Source organism: Chlorocebus sabaeus, chromosome 1 (genome assembly GCF_047675955.1).
Source record: "Chlorocebus sabaeus isolate Y175 chromosome 1, mChlSab1.0.hap1, whole genome shotgun sequence".
Classification (NCBI taxonomy): domain Eukaryota; kingdom Metazoa; phylum Chordata; class Mammalia; order Primates; family Cercopithecidae; genus Chlorocebus; species Chlorocebus sabaeus.
In genome coordinates, this window is record NC_132904.1 from 79975397 (window position 1) to 79995553 (window position 20157).

General features: G+C 41.8%; 1 protein-coding gene across 5 annotated transcripts in view; it reads left to right on the plus strand.

Annotated features, from left to right (window-relative positions):
- The window catches only part of ANKRD42 (ankyrin repeat domain 42), a 203194-nt gene extending 183308 nt beyond the window's left edge, over positions 1-19886 (plus strand). For all 5 annotated transcript variants that reach the window (XM_073019884.1, XM_073019883.1, XM_073019880.1 and 2 more), the window contains 2 exons: positions 11313-11397; positions 11997-19886. In XM_073019884.1, coding sequence (XP_072875985.1) covers positions 11313-11337 — 25 coding nt within the window. In that variant the 3' untranslated portion in view covers positions 11338-11397; positions 11997-19886. The remainder of the gene's footprint in view (positions 1-11312; positions 11398-11996) is intronic.
- Positions 19887-20157: the final 271 nt, after the last annotated feature.

A 20157-nucleotide genomic window follows, 5' to 3' on the forward strand; every position in this document is an offset into this window, starting at 1 on the left:
CTCAGCTCAAAATCTCCTTAAGCGGATAACCAACTTCAGCAAAGTCTCAGGATACAAAATCAATGTGCAAAAATCACAAGCATTCCTATACACAACACAATAAACAAACAGAGAGCCAAATCCTGAGTGAACTCCAATTCACAATTGCTAAAAAGAGAATAAAATACCTAGGAATCCAACATACAAGGGATGTGAAGGACTTCTTCAAGGAGAACTACAAACCACTGCTCAAGGAAATAAGAGAGAACACAAACAAATGAAAAATCATTCCATGCTCTTGGATAGGAAGAATCAATATCATGAAAATGGTCATCCTGCCCAAAGTAATTTATAGATCCAATGCCATCCCCATCAAGCTACCATTGACCTTCTTCACAGAATTAGAAAAAAATACTTTAAATTTCATATGGAACAACAAAAGAGCCCATAAAGCCAAGACAATCCTAAGGAAAAATAGCAAAGCTGGAGGCATCATGTTACCTGACTTCAAACTATACTACAAGGCTACAGTTAACAAGACAGCATGGTACTGGTACCAAAACACACACACACACACATACACACACACACACACACATATCTATATATATATATACACACCAATGGAACAGAACAGAGGCCTCAGAAATAACACCACACATCTACAACCATCTGATCTTTGAAAAACCTAACAAAGGCAAGCAATGGGGAAAGGATTCCCTACTTATTAAATGGTGTTGGGAAAACTGGCTGGCCATATGCAGAAAACTGAAACTCAACCCCTTCCTTATACCTTATACAAAAATTAACTCAAGATGGATTAAAGACTTAAAAGTAAGACCTAAAACCATAAAAACCCTAGAAGAAAACCTAGGCAGTACCATTCAGGACATAGGCATAGACAAAGACTTCATGACTAAAATACCAAAAGCAATGGCAACAAAAGCCAAAATCAACAAATGGGATCTAATAAAACTACAGAGCTTCTGTACAGCAAAAGAAACTATCACCAGAGTGAACAGGCAACCTACAGAATGGGAGAAAATTTTTGCAGTCTATCCATATGACAAAGGGCTAATATCCAGAATCCACAAGGAACTTAAACAAATTTACAAGAATAAAACAAGCCCATCAAAAGGTGGGCAAAGGATATCAACAGACATTTCTCAAAAGAAGACATTTATGTGGCCAAAAAACATAAGAAAAAAAGCTCATCATCACAGGTTAGAGAAATGCAAATCAAAACCACAATGAGATACCATCTCATGCCAGTTAGAATGGCAGTCATTAAAAAGTCAGGAAACAACAGATGCTGGAGAGGATATGGAGAAATAAGAATGCTTTTACACTGTTGGTGGGAGTGTAAATTAGTTCAACTATTGTGGAAGACAGTGTGGTGATTCCTCAGTGATGTAGAACCAGAAATACCATTTGACCCAGCAATCCCATTACTGGGTATATACCCAAAGGATTATAAATCATTCTACTGTAAAGACACATGCATACATATGTTTATTGCAGCATTACTTACAATAGCAAAGACTTGGAACCAACTCAAATGCCAATCAATGATAGACTGGATAAAGAAAATGTGGCACATATACACCATGGAATACTATGCAGCCATAAAAAAGAATGAGTTCATGTCCTTTGCAGGGACATGGATGAAGGTAGAAACCATCATTCTCAGCAAACTAACACAAGAATAGAAAACCAAACACCACATATACTCACTCATAAGTGGGAGTTGAACAATGAGAATGCATGGATACAGGGAGGGGAACATCACACACCAGGGTCTGTTGGGGGGTGGAGGGTAAAGGGAGGGATAGCATTAGGAGAAATACCTAATGTAGATGACAGGTACAGCAAACCACCATGGCATATGTATACCTGTGTAACAAACCGGCACATCTGCACATGTATCCCAGAACTTAAAGTATAATAAAATAAAATAGAGCCAGTTCCAAGATGGCCGGATAGGAACAGCTCCAGTCTGCAGCTCCCAGCATGAGCAATGCAGAAGACGGGTGATTTCTGCATTTCCAACTGAAGTACTGGGTTTATCTCACTGGGACTTGTTGGACAGTGGGTGCAGCCCATGGAGCAGGGCAGGGCAATGCCTCACCCAGAAAGCACAAGGGGTCAGGGAATTCCCTTTCCTAGCCAAGGGAAGCTGTGACAGATGGTACCTGGAAAACTGGTACACTCCCACCCTAATACTGCGCTTTTCCAATGATCTTAGCAAACGGCACACCAGGAGATTATATCCTGTGCCTGGCTTGGAGGGTCCCATGCCCACGGAGCCTCGCTCACTGCTAGCACAGCTGTCTGAGATTGAACTTCAAGGTGGCAGTGAGGCAGGGGAAGGGTGTTCTCCATTGCTGAGGCTTGAGTAGGTAAACAAAGCAGCCAGGAAGCTCGAACTGGGTGGAGCCCACCACAGCTCAAGAAGGCCTGCCTGCCTCTGTAGACTCCACCTCTGGGGGCAGGGCATAGCTGAAAAAAAGGCAGCAGAAACTTCTGCAGAATTAAATGACCCTGTCTGACAGCTTTGAAGAGAGTAGTGGTTCTCCCAGCACAGAGTTTGAGATCTGAGAATAGACAGACTACTTCCTCAAGTGGGTCCCTGAACCCCAAGTAGCCTAAGTAGGAGACACCTCCCAGTAGGAGCCAAAGAACACCTCATACAGCCAGGTGCCCCTCTGAGATGAAGCTTCCAGAGGAAGGATCAGGCAGCAACATTTGCTGTTCTGCAATATTTGCTGTTCTGCAGCCTCCACTGGTGATACCCAGGCAAACAGGTTCTGGACTGGACCTCCAGCAAACTCCAACAGACCTGCAGCTGAGGGTCCTGACTATTAGAAGGAAAACTAACAAACAGAAAGGACATTCACACCAAAACCCCATCTGTATATCACCATCATCAAAGACCAAAGGTAGATAAAACCACAAAGATGGGGAGAAACCAGAGCAGAAAAGCTGAAAATTCTAAAAACCAGAGCACCTCTTCTCCTCCAAAGAACACGGCTCCTTGCCAACAATGGAACAAAGCTGGATGGAGAATGATTTAAATGAGTTGAAAGAAGACTTTGGATGATCAGTAATAACAAACTATTCGAACTCATTGCAAAGAAGCTAAAAACCTTGAAAAAAGATTAGATGAATGGCTAACTAGAATAAACAGCATAGAGAAGACCTTAAATGACCTTATGGAGCTGAAAACCATGGCACATGACGCATGCACAAGCTTCAGTAACTGATTCCATCAACTGGAAGAAAGGGTATCAGTGATTAAAGATCAAAGGGTATCAGTGATTGAGTGAAATGAAGTGAGAAGAGAAGTTTAGAGAAAAAAAGATTAAAAAGATGAACAAAACCTTCAAGAAATATGGGATTATGTGAAAACACCAAATCTACGTCTGATTGGTGTACTTGAAAGTGATGGGGAGAATGGAACCAAGTTGGAAAACACTCTTCAGGATATTATCCACGAAAACTTCCCCAACCTAGTAAGGCAGGCCAACATTCAAATTCAGGATATACAGAGAAGGCCACAAAGATACTGCTTGAGAAGAGCAACTCCAAGACACATAATTGTCAGGTTCACCAAAGTTAAAATGAAGGGAAAAATGTTAAGGGCAGCCAGAAAGAAAGGTCAGGTTACCCACAAAGGGAAGCCCATCAGACTAACAACAGATCTCTTGGCAGAAACTCTACAAGCCAGAAGAGAGTAGGGGCCTATATTCAACATTCTTAAAGAATTTTCAACCCAGAATTTCATATCCAGGCAAACTAAGTTTCATAAGTGAAGGAGAAATAAAATCCTTTACAGACAAGCAAATGCTGAGAGATTTTGTTACCACCAGACCTGCCTTTACAAGAGCTCCTGAAAGAAGCACTACACATGGAAAGGAACAACTAATACTCGCCATGGCAAAAACATGCCAAATTGGAAAGGCCATCAATGCCAGGAAGAAACTGCATCAACTAATGAGCAAAATAACCAGCTAAGATCATAATGACAGGATCAAATTCACACATAACAATATTAACCTTATATGTAAATGGGCTAAATGCTCCAATTAAAAGACACAGACTGGCAAATTGGATAAAGAGTCAAGAGCCATCAGTGGGCTGTATTCAGGAGACCAATCTCATGTGCAGAGACACACATAGCCTCAAAATAAAGGGATGGAGGAAGATCTACCAAGCAAATGGAAAACAACAAAAAAAGCAGGGGTTGCAGTCCTAGTCCTTGATAAAAGAGACTTTAAATCAACAAAGATCAAAAGAGACAAAGAAGGCCATTACATAATGGTTAAGGGATCAATTCAACAAGAGCAGTGAACTATCCTAAATATATATGCACTCAATACGGGAGCACTCAGATTCATAAAGCAAGTCCTTAGAGACCTACAAAGAGACTTAGACTCCCACACAATTGTAATGGGAGACTTTAACACCCCACTGTCAACATTAGACAGATCAACGAGACAGAAAGTTAACAAGGATATCCAGGAATTGAACTCAGCTCTGTACCAAGTGGACCTAATAGACATCTACAGAACTCTCCATCGCAAATCAACAGAATACACATTCTCAGCACCACATCACACTTATTCGAAAATTGACCACATAGTTGGGAGTAAAGCATTCTTCAGCAAATGTAAAAGAATAGAAATTATAACAAACTCTCTCTCAGATCACAGTGCAATCAAACTAGAACTCAGGATTAAGAAACTCACTCAAAACTGCTCCACTACATGGAAACTGAACAACCTGCTCCTGAATGACTACAAGGTACACAACGAAATGAAGGTAGAAATAAAGATGTTCTTTGAAACCAGTGAGAACAAAGACACAACATACCAAAATCTCTGGGACACATTTATAGCAGTGTATAGACAAAATTTATAGACCTAAATGCCCACAAGAGAAAGCAGGAAAGATCTAAAATTGACACCCTAATATCACAATTAAAAGAACTAGAGAAACAAGAGCAAACACATTCAAAAGCTAGCAGAAGGCAATAAATAACTAAGATCAGAGCAGAACTGAAAGAGATAGAGACACAAAAAATGCTTCAAAAAATCAATGAATCTAGGAGCTGGTTTTTTGAAAAGATCAACAAAATTGATAGACTGCTAGCAAGACTAATGAAGAAAAGAGAGAAGAATCAAATAGACGCAATAAAAAATGATAAAGGGGATATCACCACTGACCCCACAGAAATACAAACTACCATCAGAGAATACTATAAACACCTCTACACAAATAAACTAGAAAATCTAGAAGAAATGGATAAATTCCTGGACACATACACCCTCCCAAGACTAAACCAGGAAGAAGTTAAATCCCTGAATAGACCAATAGAAGGCTCTGAAATTGAGGCAATAATTAATAGCCTACCAACCAAAAAAAGTCCAGGACCAGATGGATTCATAGCCAGCCGAATTCTAGCAGAGGTATAAGGAGGAGCTGGTACCATTCCTTCTGAAACTATTCCAATCAATAGAAGAAGAGGGAGTCCTCCCTAACTCATTTTATGAGACCAACATCATCCTGATACCAAAGCCTGGCAGAGACACAATGACAAAAAAGAGAATTTTAGACCAATATCCCTGATGAACATCAATGCAAAAATCTTCAATAAAATACTGGCAAACCAAATCCAGCAGCACATCAAAAAGCTTATCTACCGTGATCAAGTCAGTTTCATTCCTGGGATGCAAGGCTGGTTCAACATACACAAATCAGTAAACATAATCCATCATATAAACAGAACCAAAAACAAAAACCACATGATTATCTCAATAGATGCAGAAAAGGCCTTCAACAAAATTCAACAGCCTTCATTCTAAAAACTTGCAATAAACTAGGTATTGATGGGACATATCACAAAATAATAAGAGCTATTTATGACAAACCCATAGCCAATATCATACTGAATGGGTGAAAAGTGGAAGCATTGTCTTTGAAAACTGGCACAAGACAGGGATGCCCTCTCTCACCACTCCTATTATTCAACATAGTGTTGGAAGTTCTGGCCACGGCAATCAGGCCATAAATAAAGGGTAATCAATTAGGAAAAGAGGAAGTCAAATTGTCCCTGTTTGCAGATGACATGATTGTATACTTAGAAAACCCCACTGTCTCAGCCCAAAATCTCCTTAAGCTGATAAGCAACTCCAGCCAAGTCTCAGGATACAAAATCAATGTGCAAAAATCACAAGCATTCCTATACACCAATGACAGACAAACAGAGAGCCAAATAATCAGTGAACTCCCATTCACAATTGCTTCAAAAAGAATAAAATACCTAGGAATCCAACTTACAAGGGATGTGAAGGACCTCTTCAAGGAGAACTACAAACCACTGCTCAATGAAGTAAAAGGGGACACAAACAAATGGAAGAACATTCCATGCTCATGGCTAGGAAGAATCAACATCGTGAAAATGGCCATACTGCCCAAAGTAATTAGTAGATTCAATGCCATCCCCATCAAGCTACCAATGACTTTCTTCACAGAATTGGAAAAAACTGCTTTAAAGTTCATATGGAACCAGAAAAGAGCCTACATTGCCAAGACAATCCTAAGAAAAAAGAACAAAGCTGGAGGCATCACGCTAGCTGACTTCAAGTTATACTACAGTAACCAAAACAGCATGGTACTGGTACCAAAACAGACATATAGACCAATAGAACAGAAGAGAGCCCTCAGAAATACCACACATCTACAACCATCTGATCTTTGACAAACCTGAGAAAAACAAGAAATGGGGAAAGGATTCCCTATTTAATAAATGGTGCTGGCTAGCCATATGTAGAAAGCTGAAACTGGATCCCTTTCTTACGCCTTATACAAAAATTAATTCAAGATGGATGAAAGACTTAAATGTTAGACATAAAACCATAAAAACCCTAGAAGAAAACCTAGGCGATACCATTGAGGACATAGGTGTGGGCAAGAACTTCATGACTGAAACACCAAAAGCAATGACAACAAAAGCCAAAATGGACAAATGGGATCTAATTAAACTAAAGAGCTGCACAGCAAAAGAAACTACCATCAGAATGAACGGGCAACCTACAGAATGGGAGAAAAGTTTTACAATCTATTCATCTGACAAAGGGCTAATATCCAGAACCTACAAAAAACTCAAACATATTTAGAAGAAAAAATCAAACTACCCCATCAAAACGTGGGTGAAGGATATGAACAGACACTTTTCAAAAGAAGACATTTATGCAGACAACAGACACATGAAAAAATGCTCATCATCACTGGCCATCAGAGAAATGCAATTCAAAACCACAATAAGATACCATCTCTCACCAGTTAGAATGGCAATCATTAAAAAGTCAGGAAATAACAGGTGCTGGAGAGGATGTGGAGAAATAGGAACACTTTTACACTGTTGTTGGGACTGTAAACTAGTTCAACCATTGTGGAAGACAGTGTGGTGATTCCTCAAGGATCTAGAACTAGAAATGCCATTTGACCCAGCCATCCCATTACTGGGTATATACCCAAAAGACTATAAATCATGCTTCTATAAAGACACATGCACACGTATGTTTATTGAGGCACTATTCACAATAGCAAAGACTTGGAATCAACCCAAATGTCCATCTATAATAGACTGGATTAAGAAAAGGTGTCACATATACACCATGGAATACTATGCAGCTATAAAAAAGGATGAGTTCATGTCCTTTGTAGGGACATGGATGAAGCTGGAAACCATCACTCTGAGCAAACTATCACAAGGACAGAAAACCAGACACCACATATTCTCACTCACAGGTGGGAATTGAACAATGAGAACACTTGGACACAGGGTGGGGAACATCACACACTGGGGTCTGTTGTGGGGTGGGGTAGGGGGAGGGATAGCATTAGGAGATATACCTAATGTAAATGACAAGTTAACGGGTGCAGCACACTAACATGGCACATGTGTACATATATAACAAACCTGCATGTTGTACACATGTACCCTAGAACTTAAAGTAATAATAAAGTAAAATAAAATAAAAGATAGTACCTATATAAGAATTATAAAATGCCTAGAATTGTGCCTGGCACTATGAAGATGTTCATTAAATAAATTGCCAAGAGCTCATACATTACCTAAACTGCCATGTGGGAAATAAGGAAGCAGAGGGACCCATCGCAGCCATGGTCACTCTGGGTACCACAACTCTTCTAACGATCCAACAGCACCCCTTATTCCTTGGTTTTTATTTCTCCCAGCAACTCCTCGTTCCTTCACTTCTGTATTAGTCACATGGCTCTGTCACTGGCTTCTCTGCCTAACTCTGAGCTTCTCTGTCCTCTCACTCAGTGTCTCACTGAGTGCCTTCAAATTCCTTGACAGAAAGGATTTGATTGGTGTAGTTACTCAGGCCCTTCTTCCCCTAAAGCACAGATCTCAGACCAGACCAAATCTGAAGCTACTAGCCTCTCTTACATCCAGTCTTTAGCAATGACCATGGCTGCAAAGTCTCATGACTCAAAACCCAGCAACTTCTGCCCTAGGAAGCTGGTAATAGAAGCGTAAGCATTTTGAATTATGGTGTAGTGACAAGCATGGCAGTTATTAAATCTAAGCCTCTTATTTTATAGATGACGTCTTAGTCCTTTTGTATTGCTCTAACAAAATACCTCAGACCTGTCTTTATTGCCTGTTCCTGTTTCCTCAGTGTCCAGTGCCTCGTACAACAATAAATATCTGTGGAGTAAATAAATGAGTGATTAAAATGCCAATGAATGAACAAAGGCTGAATAGGACTTAAACTAGAGAAGCGTATGGTGAGGGTGCAGGGAAAGTAGCTGTACAGTAAGAATCCTCTTATCTGAGGATGTCTAGGCCAATAATCTATTAGTCAAAAATTTTTGGTCAAATCAGTGAATCGTAGAAAAAAGTGCTTTTATATAGAGTGCTACATGTCCCCAGTATCTCTTCTCCCAGTCTTTCTTGAAGTCATGGAAACCCAGATTTGAGCTGGGCATGAGGCGGCCTAGGCATTTTCCAGCCTGCAAGCAACTACACATGGCCATGGAGACAAGCTCTGGCCAATGGGATGTGACAAAAGTAACAGGTCCAAATTGTATTATATCATGTCCAGTTGTTTCACCTATACCTTTGATATCAATTTTTATAAACTCATTTTTATTGAAGGTTTAAAAAATGCTACTTAGTTTTTGTGAAAATAAGCTTTATTTTGTATTTCATCAGTTCACCTAATATTATATTGAATTACATGACAACAGTAACTACAATTGAAATAAACAGTTTAGGATCCAATAGACCTAATTCTTAGTAAGCAATAAGAATGCGTAAAAATAACTCAATTAGTGGGAGTGAAAGTCTACATGCAAACAGAGTTGCATCTTAGCTGCAAGAACTTCACCTCCCACAGGTATCAATCAGAACATTTGCAGACAAGAGAGAGAGCCCCAGTTTACCTGGTTAGGCAGTAACATGAAGGTTTGTTAGGAGAATTTCTAGTACAAAAACAAAAGGCACAGGAATACTTCTGGGGTCTTTGCGGGGAAAAGATGAGTAGAAGAGATATAGCAACACTTCTAGAAGTGAACAGGATGAGAAAGAAATGCTTCTTAGATGGCTTCTCTCTTCTGGGCAGTGATCACCCGTCAGACTAGTTATCAGTGGGCAGTCTCACCATTGGTCACTACTGATATGCCCTTTCCCACAAGCTCAAAGGTTCTTAAAGACACAGTTCCTCTGATCTCCTGCAGGCTTGCTTCCTGCCATCTGGAAAAAGGTGCTGGTGGCCATGACGCTGGGCCAGTGCGCAGCTCCTTATATACTTAGTAGATATAAGGGAGTTTTGCACTTCATGAGGAGAGGGGAAATGTTAGGATTTCTGGTCTTTTATTCCATGGCCTGCTATGACTTCATAAACAATGTATATGCAAAAAAGCATGCTAGGCTTGGCTGACTTGTCCCTGAGGCTGTGTGCACATAAGAACAGCCTGTACTACCTGGAAAGTTGGCCCCACTCCCTCTATGGGATGTTTGCCCAAGAAAGAACAGCACACCTGCTCTGTCCCTGTGGCCTGGGAAGGAGGGCTTGCCAAAAACAGACATATCAAGAAACAGGAGAGAATTGGGAAAAAAAGTAGTGACATAAGAGCCAGGGAAGTGCAGGCCTCAACCAGGAGACAGATACACACATACTGAGCACGAATTCTGTAAATGGCTGTAGATTGGATATGTGTGTTACTCTCCTATTAGGGGTGTGTGTCAGCTTGCCCCTGAGAGCTGCCAGGTCTTCTGTGCTCTCATAGCTATATTAGTATAAGCCACAGTAATCTATGTGCTTTTTGTCTATGTTTACATAAAACGGAGACCCCCTCAAGGCCAGGGACTGCATCTATACATGTGCTGATTGGTTCTCAGGAACCAACACATGCATAGATGCTCATTAATCATATGAATGAATGGATGGATGAATTAATGAAACATTATATAGTTTATAGAGCATTTTTATAATCATCATCTCACTTGATTTTCCCTCAAAACCCTCCTGAGCTAGAAACAGCAGGCTTTATTTATTATCCTCACTTTACAGATGAGAAAACAACCTCAGAGAGGGCAAAGTAACTGCCAAAGTAAGTAACAAAACCTTAGCTCACAGTAGAACTTCAATCTCAGATTTCCTTCCCAGGGAAAAAATAAAAATAAAATGAGAAAGCATTACCTTCTGATGTGGAAGAGGAGACATATACCCTCTCATCTTTCTCCCTGGCTTTGGGGATGAGGACCCCGAGGCCCAGAGAGCCAGTTAGTGGCAGGTCCCCTGCCTCCCAGTCCAACACAGTGTCTTGTTTAGCGTACAGAGCCTCTCTCTGCTTCTCTGGATAGTAGTTCAGTTGGTTGGATACTGACACTGACAGAGAAGGAAATGATGATAAAACACTAGGAGAGCTGGCGGCATGGCATCTGTCTTCCTATCCACTGTGCCAAGAGCAAAGAGGCCAAGTATCCACTAGCCCAGTTGTGTCAGCCACTGTTTTTGGCCCTGGTAGCTGAGGGACACAATGAACCCAAAGGGACTGAGTTCCTCTGTCCAGCTTCCTCCTCTGGGCTCTTAGCAGCCTTTCCTTGACTTCAATTAAAAAAAAAAAAAAGAAAACGAGAGAATCAAGTTTATTCTCTCACCATCACACTGAAACGGCATGAACAGATATTTGTCCCAGTAATGGGAAAATCACGTCCATAATCAGTGCTTTGGTCAGAAATAGCTCTCTCATTGCCTCCTTCCTAATGCACTTCACTTTGAATACCTCTTTTTCAGTGTGGCAAAAAATCATTTGACATGAGGGGTCATCTCAGCTGGAAAGTTCCTGCAGCCTCAAGTGCCCCGCTGACACCTGGAAATGGTGAGTGAGCTTGCCCAAACCTGGAACTGCTCACAGACCTCAAAGAGCAGGTGGGATCTGGACAGAGGAGAGGGGAGTTGCTACCAGGCCTGGGTCAGGAGACTGCATCTAGAGTCCTTATTCTGGTGGGAGAAAACCTCGCCTATTCCAACACATCTCATTCCAATGCCTGGAGTGGGCACAGAAGGGCAGTGTGTGTACTGAGTTACCCCTTAGAGACCTAGTCACCTACCCTATGGAAGTATATGAGGCTCTGCTCAGGATTGGGCAATTCCTGAGGCTTTTGCTCTCATGATCCAGCTCTTGGGTCTGTGCAACTTTCTCTGTTTTGCCCCTCATCACCTCAGATGCATGCTTCAGTCCCTTCATTTGTTTCCCCAAGATAATTGACTCATGCTAAGCATTTGGTACTGTGCATCACAGAAAGGGCAGGCTTCTACTATCTCCTGGCTCCAATCTGAATCACATTCTGTAACAGACACTACAAGAGTGCAGCCCACGTACCCTTGGGCCACTTTTGAGTCCATAAGCAGCTTCAATACATAGTTTGCAGAACACTTCAGCTTTCTATCTGCACCTCTCTACTTCTCCACCTACAGGCTTTCTCCAGGACACCAAGCTTGCTCCACTCATACAGGACAGCCCAGAAACACCAGCCAGGAATAATCATCTTCAACCAATGAGGAACAACAGTTTGGAAAAATACTCCAGTTTCTCCAACTCCAGATGAGGAAATGAGTTATTTCTGGCCAAAGCACTGATTATGGACATGGTTTTCCCATTATTGGGACAAATATCTGCTCATGCAGTTTGGGTGGGATGGTGACTCCAGATGAGGCAATTTAACACAGTTCCTTGGTCCCCTTGGGGCTGATCCCCAGTTGTCCCTGTGAAGCCTCCTCACTAAAGCACCTTTGGGGCATTCTCCCTTCTCCACCACTCTCCCTACTCCCTCACTTGTGCTTCTTGGGATCACCTCCAGATAAAGTACCTGCCCCATTTCCCTTTTACTGCTGACAGTGGGAGCTAGAAGGCCTGGCTTCTAGTTCATTTGTACCATCCACTTGTTGGCCTTGACTAAGTCACACGCATTTTAACATCTGTTTAGTTATCTCTTAAAAGAAGGAGTTGGACTAAGAGAGCTAAGAAGTGTAGATAGCAGAAAAAGCCACTGCTTGCTAGATAAGCAAGTCAAGCTCCCTCCAATTCCTCAGTTTCCCCAATTTCCTTGTCTTGTAAAGCAAGGGAATTGGTCCAAATGGCCTCTCACCTTCTCCAGCTCTAAAAGCTACAAAATCTGTACCCTGCCACCACCACCCCATAATGTTCAGGGCTAATTACCAAAATGTGGAGTGAGAAAAAAGGATATGATTGGTCAAAGCCAATGTTGTTTTCAAGGTAGGGCAGGTGTGGGTAACTGAGAAGAAAAATGTGTTGTCTCCGAGATTCATGCACTCCACAGGGCACACAGAAGGAAAGGCATCCATGAGTGCCCCTGACCAGAAATGCTGAGATGGTTCTTGATGCCTCCAGAAATTTCACTGCTGAGTTCTCCACAGCATATAATTCACAAGTATAAAATTGCAAATAAAGAAATGAAAGAAGGCCAGCCGTGGTGGCACATGTCTGTAATCCCAGCACTTTGGGAGGCCAAGGTGGGCAGATCACCTGAGGTCAGGAATTCGAGACCAGCCTGGACAACATGGTGAAATCCTGTCTCCACTAAAAATTCAAAAATTACCTGGGCATGGTGGCACATGCCTGTAATCCCAGCTACTCAGGAGGTTGAGGCAGGAGAATTGCTTGAACCCCAGGAAGCACAGGTTGCAGTAAGCCGAGATCGTGCCACTGCATTCCAGCCTGGGTAAGAAGAGTGAGACTCCATCTCAATAAAAAAGAAAGAAAGAGCGCCTTGTTCCCCAAGATGACCTGATCACAAAGCATCCTGGATGCCGTCTCTGAGATACAGGCAGCCCTCATTCCTGAAAGGTAACTATAGAAAACAAAAGGAAAAGCCACTTTCTTTGCCTTAATGCTGTTTTAGAGTTATTAAAGCAGTTTGTCATCACTGCAGGGAGTGTTTACAGCACAAAGGAGATCCCGCTGTCTGGGTCCTGTGGTGGGCTCCAGGTCAGGCTGTGGGACACTAACCTGCTGGGCAAATCCCTTCATCTCTCCAAGCCACAGATTTGTCACTTATAAAATGGTGGCATTAAAACATACCTTCCAGACCTATTGGGAGGATCAAACAGATTGTGTGTGCAAGGATTTTACACACTATCACTGCTTCCTTAGACTAGAAAAGCAGCGTGCTTGGTGGTGGCTCAGCACACAGATGTTGCAGCTGAAAGCACAGGGTCAGCCTCCAGCTGCCTTGTGCTGATTATATGTGGAGCAAGGCCAGGTGTGGGGGCTCATGCCTGTAATCCCAGCACTTTGGGAGGCTGAGGCAGCAGGATCGTTTGAGCCTGGGGGTTTCAGATCAGCCTGGTCAATACAAAAAACTAGTGGACCATAGTGGGCATGTGCATCTGCAGTCCTAGCTATTCAGGAGGCAGAGGTGGGAGGATCACTTGAACCCAGGAGTTTGAGGCTGCAGTGAGCTATGAGCATGCCCCTGCATTCCAGCCTGGGTGACAGAGAGAAACACTGTCTCTGAAAAAAGAAGATCTGGATCAAGTTCTTTAGCTCTGTGCCTCAGTGTTTGTTACCTCCAAAATGAGCATGATAATAATAGCTACTTCACAGGGGATTTGGGGAGATTAAATGTGATTATATGAGGCTCTCAGATCAATGTCTGGCTGAGATAAGCTCTCAGAAAAACATAAGTTATTATTTCTATTACTTAGCATATGCTCCATGAGGGCAAGAATGTTGCTCTATTTCCAGACCCTAGTACAATGCCTGACACATAATACTAAATCAATATTTATTTTCACTGCCTCCTCCCTCATCCATCTATGTGTTTCCTTCTCAAAACCTCTGTAGTCCCCTCAGTTGCTTCTCAGCCAGCACGGACTCTGGGATACATCCTAATTCATTTCCATTTATGTGTGCCTCTCCTCAAGCATGGTGCCCAGCCCTGGAAAAGAGTGGTGGGTTGAATGAGGGATCCAGAAATTATAGCCCTAGCTGGGACCATTTTGGACACCATGTGTGTGGATGCAGGCTGAACTGGGCTAGAGGTAGGTCTTATTTGAAACAATGTGGCCTTGCTAAGAGGCAGTGACAGTTGGGGCCATTACCACTGCCTGGGTTGTGAGGCACCAGCTCAGAAGCCTGCAAACAGAGTGGGCCTCTGCCCAGGGACATTTCAGGCAGATGTTTCTATGCCTACAAAGGCCAAAGAAAAATGAAAACTGCCACCAAAGCTACTTGACACTACATAAAACAACAGCTAAACAAAAAAAAAAACTGACTGAATTCAACAGTAATTATGATTTCCTACTGAATGCAAAAGGCTGCCTTGTATAATAGAAGAGCACTTGATGTGGCCTAGGAAGGCTCATGTTCTGCTTTTTTTTTTTTTTTTTGAGATGGAGTCTCACTTGTTGCCCAGGCTGGAGTGCAATGGCACTATCTCAGCTCACTATAACCTCCTCCTCCTGGGTTCAAGCAATTCTCCTGCCTCAGTCTCCTGAGTAGCTGGGATTACAGGCACACAACACCATGCCCGACTAATTTTTGTATTTTTAGTACAGAAGGGGTTTCACCATGTTGGTCAGGCTGGTCTTGAACTCCCAACCTCAGGGGATCCACCCACCTAGGCCTCCCAAAGTGCTGGGATTATAGGCATGAGCCACCGCGCCTGGCCATGCTACGACTTTTCTAAGCCTCAGTTTTCTTATCTGGAAAATGGTTTAATACTGTCTATACTATTTCCTCTCTCACTTATTGTGAAGATCACAATAAGAAAATGAACCTGAAGAACCTGGAAATTGTAGAGGGCTGCATAAGTTTAAGGTAGATCAAAGTGTATTTTTGTATTTCTTCTTTAGCCACAAGGAAGAACCTTAACAATCACACCTTCAAACCTCTCAAGGCTGTTAGCTACATTACGGCTCCCACTATATTTCCACCTCCTAGCAGCGGGGCTGGCAACTGTAGATGCTTAATAAATTCACTGGCATTTCCATTTTCCTAATTTTTAAGACACAGGGAAACATTATTTCCTGAAGTGAAAAAAGTATAATTTAGTGACTCAGACAGACCTGGGTTCAAATTCAGACTTGATCACTTAATAGCTGCCTAATCCTAATCAGCTAAGGACTATGAACCTTCCTGTCCTCATCAGGAAATTGTGGATGATGGGCCCTTATCATCCCAAGTTGCTATGGGAGAAAATAATGAGATAACATACCGTATTAGTCCATTTTCACACTGCTGTAAAGAACTTCCCTGAGACTGGGTAATTTATAAAGGAAAGAGGTTTAATTGACTCACAGTTCCACATGCCTGGGGAGGCCTCAGGAAACTTACAATCATGGCAAAGGGGAAGCAGGCACCTTTTTCACAAGGCAGCAGGGGAGAGAGAGTGTGTGAAGGAGGAACTGTCAACCACTTATAAAACCATCAGATCTTGTGAGAACTCACATCACAAGAACAGCATGGGGGAAACTGCCCCCATGATCCAATAGCCTTGCACTTGATCCCTCTGTCAACACCTGGGGATTATAATTCAAGATGAGATCTGCATGGGGACACAAAACAAAACCATATGACACAACACATAAAATTTAGTTTTTACGAGTATGTCTCCAATGTCCTTCTCAATTCAAGAAAAGCTAGAACCACAAAGTATCTTTAAAATTCTTTATTTCAAGTTTATAAGGAGAAATCTAAATCCAAGGAGTTAAGATGACTTGCCAAGGTCACAAAGCTCTCAGATGTGCCCCTTATAGGTTGTCTTCCATCTGGGGAGCTGGTGTTTTGGGAGACACTGCAGCCCACACAAGGACCCTGGCCCAGGTCAGTATCTGCTCTCTCCCAGACAGTGCAAATAGTGCCATCTTCCTGCTGCCTCCCCCTTGGTAGGGATTATAACTATGGGGCTCTCGTGTAGTTTTTCTTATTGGGATCCTCTGATCAGCAGATTTCTTTATAGCTATTCATGCCTATGAAAGGAGTTTCAAATGCTTGGGACTGAAGGAACACAAAACCAGAAAGTGTGTGTGTTTATCCCTATTTTTTTTTTACTGATCCTACATTTTAAATACCATGATCCCCATCTGCTTTTTTTCTTCAATAAGGAGAAAAGTACTAGAGCACATATTTTATGACGTTGCTCTAAGCATGCAAAGCACTTGGATTCTGCATAGCTCATTGTATTTCCCTAGGAATACACTAATTACATTTACCCAAGCCATGTGCTCCCATTCCAGTTGAGAAACATCCACACTGAAAAGCTTCTGCAGCAGGGAAGAGCAGATGGGAAACATAGATAAAAGAAGAGTTCCTTGTTGGGGGAAGGGGCCCGACTGCCAACTGCTACAACTCCTTCTTTGCTTATCACAGCAATGGAGATCAGGGATAGATAAATGGAGGAATGAGAGACTAACAAAGTGTAGACTAGGAGCCCCCAAAGTGTTCTCTGTAGAGCACAAATTCTCAAGGACAATAGATATTCAACAAACATGTGGGCGTGGGAGGGTACTCGAATTTAAGAAATGTTCTGTTACATAGAATGACAATTATTCTTAGAGCCTTTCACATGAGAATATGCATATTATGAAATCAGGCAGCTGTTTTTTTGGAGAGGGAGGCATAGAGAGAAATGTAACAGAGAGAGAAACACCACAAAGCAAATCCCTTGCAATCTGTCAAAGTCCCACTGCTAGGAAGGTAAGGACACTTGGGCAAAGTGTTATAAGCGTCCAGGTGTCAATTATTCCACCCTTAAAAATTAGAGAGTTGTTCTGGATACTCTCTGAGGTTCATCTTTGAGTCTGGTTTCTGTAGGTTTAGTATAGCTAACAGTAGTGGCTTATGGATCTCCTTGTTTAAACACACAGACACACACACACGTACGTACGTGTGCAAAGCTACTAGGGGAGCTGAGGCAGAAAGATGCTTTCACCCTGGGTTTGAATCCAGCCTAGGCAACACAATGAGGCGCTCTCTCTAAAAAAATAAAATACATTTTTAAAACCCAAAGCCGGTCTATCTATTTCCAACCAAGAGGCTGCTGCTGTGTGTCTGCTCTGCCTCAAAGCCAAAGAGGCGAATATACCTTGGCCTGACACTGTAATCTTGAGTCTAAAGGGTGGCTATAGGAGAAGAGTGAGCCAGAGACAGAGCACCAAGCCTGCTAGGGCTACACGTGGCCACGGGCTGTGGAGAAGGTTGCAACTATCTCTGAGAATGAGACTGTAACCGTCTCCCAGCCCTGGAGGAAGAAACCTGTTGTCCATGAGAACTAGGCATGAAGAGCTTCAGATACTTCTCTTCCAGGAAACCTTCTGTCCCTTCTGGTCTGAGTCACATGAACATTCTGTGTATTTCCATAATACCCTAGTCTTACTGAACTCAAAGGGTATATTGTAATTTGTCTTTTTGTAATTTTCTTTTTTATCATGAAAAGGCTCTGACATCTAAAGATGTAAACACAATAATGTAATGAATTCCTATGTACCCATCACTCAGATTCAACAATTACGAATTCATGGCCAATCTGGCTTCATTTTGATGCCCATCCATATCCCTCCCCACCGTATTATTTTAAAGCAAATCCCAAATATCAAACCATTTCATCACATTATTTCATGTGTACATATCATTATATATCTTAAAAAGAGAAGGACTCTTTAACATAATTATCACAACTAAAAAATTAGGAATAATTTCTGTTTTTTTTTTTTTTTGAGACAGTCTCACTCTGTCACCAGACTGGAGTGCAATGGCACGATCTCGGCTCACTTCAACCTCTGCCCCCTGGGTTCAAGTGATTCTCCTGCCTCAGCCTCCCGAGTAGCTGGGACTACAGGTGCCCACCACCACGACCAGCTAATTTTTGTATTTTCAGAAGAGAAGGGGTTTCACCATATTGGCCAGGCTTGTCTCGAACTCCTGACCTTGTGATCCGCCTGCCTTGGCCTCCCAAAGCGCTGGGATTACAGGCATGAGCCACTGCGCCCAGCAGGAATAATTTCTTAATCATTAAATATCCTGTCAAAGTTCACATTCCTAAACATCTCATAAATGTCATGTTTTTTAGCACTATGCTTGTTTGAATCAGGAATCCAAATAAATCTCATCATTGCAGTTGGTTGCTATGTCTCTGAGATTCTTTTACTCTACAGATTCCATCTCCATCAGTTTTTTTCCTTGCAGTTTTTTTGTTGAAGAAACGGAGTTGTTCATTCTATAAATTCCCCAGAGTCTACATTTTGCTGATGGAATCCCCATAGTGCAGTAGTATGTTCTTCCATCTTCTCCATTTCCTGAAAACTGGTAGTTGGATCTAGAAGCTTCAGTCATATTGAACAATATTTTTTGGCAAGTAGTTCCTTTCTTACTTATATTGCCATTTACTAGAGAGCAGGCCCTTTTAAGGGCAGGATCACTTCTTGTTTCATGTTCCTAAGAATGTCACCCACATTGAATCATGTTCCTATGAATGAGGGTCACCCCCAGTGTCTGACTGGTACATAGTAGATGCTCAATTGTATTTGTAGAATTAGTAAGTGAATATAATCAACATAACAGAGAAAAGCAGATTTAAAATATAATGTCATAACAAAACTTCCTCAGAAACTAATTTTCAAAATCACGAGTCACATGATTTGCTCTAAAGCCAATTTCAGCATAAGCTGGGTATATCTCAAATCCTAAATAAGAGGGCCATACAACCTTTCATATTGGGTGGTTTCTGACAAGCTTTTTGCAGTTACATCAACTCTAATTCCCTATATTCACTACAGTCTTAGTAATCAGCTTGCCTTCCTCAAACCTGTCAAGATTTGTTATCACTTATGTTTCTGCCTGTTACTTTTTCACCTAGAAGTTCCTCATTCATTCATTCACAGATATTATTACATAGTTACTAAAAGTCAAGCACTGGAGATGCAATGCTGAAACAAGATGATGATCCTAGCCTTGTGGAGTATGTAGTAAGAGAGACAGACTTTAAGTAATCACTGATATAAATTTAAATTACCGGCTGGGTGTGGTGGCTCACGCCTGTAATCCTAGCACTTTGGGAGGCCAAGGCAGGTGGATCACCTGAGGTCAGGAGTTTGAGACTAGCCTGGCCAACATGGTGAAACCCCATCTCTACTAGCCAGGTGTGGTGGTACATGCCTATAACCCCAGCTACTTAGGAGGTGAGGCAGGGAATTGCTTAAACCCAGGAGGCAGAGGTTGCAGTGAGCCGAGGTCGCACCTCTGCACTCCAGCCTGAGCAACAGAGCCAGACTCGGTCTCAAAAAAGAAAAAAAAAATAAAGAGAAGCCACAGACTTGGAGAGGATGATTTGTCATGCCACTTTAGCACATATAGGTGTTATCAGCTTGGGACACACACACACAATTGGATCAATATGAAAAGCCCCTTTTTATTATCCTCTTCCATAATATCCATAAACAATATCTGCATGTATCCAAGAATTATATAAATAATATATTTAAAATTCTGTAACTTGCTTTTCTCATTTTTAAAATTTCTATCAGTTATTTTTATCTACTCTATAGTAATCTGTTATATGACACACATATCATAGTTTTCCTTTTTTATACATTCTTCTGTTGACAGGCACTTAAATTT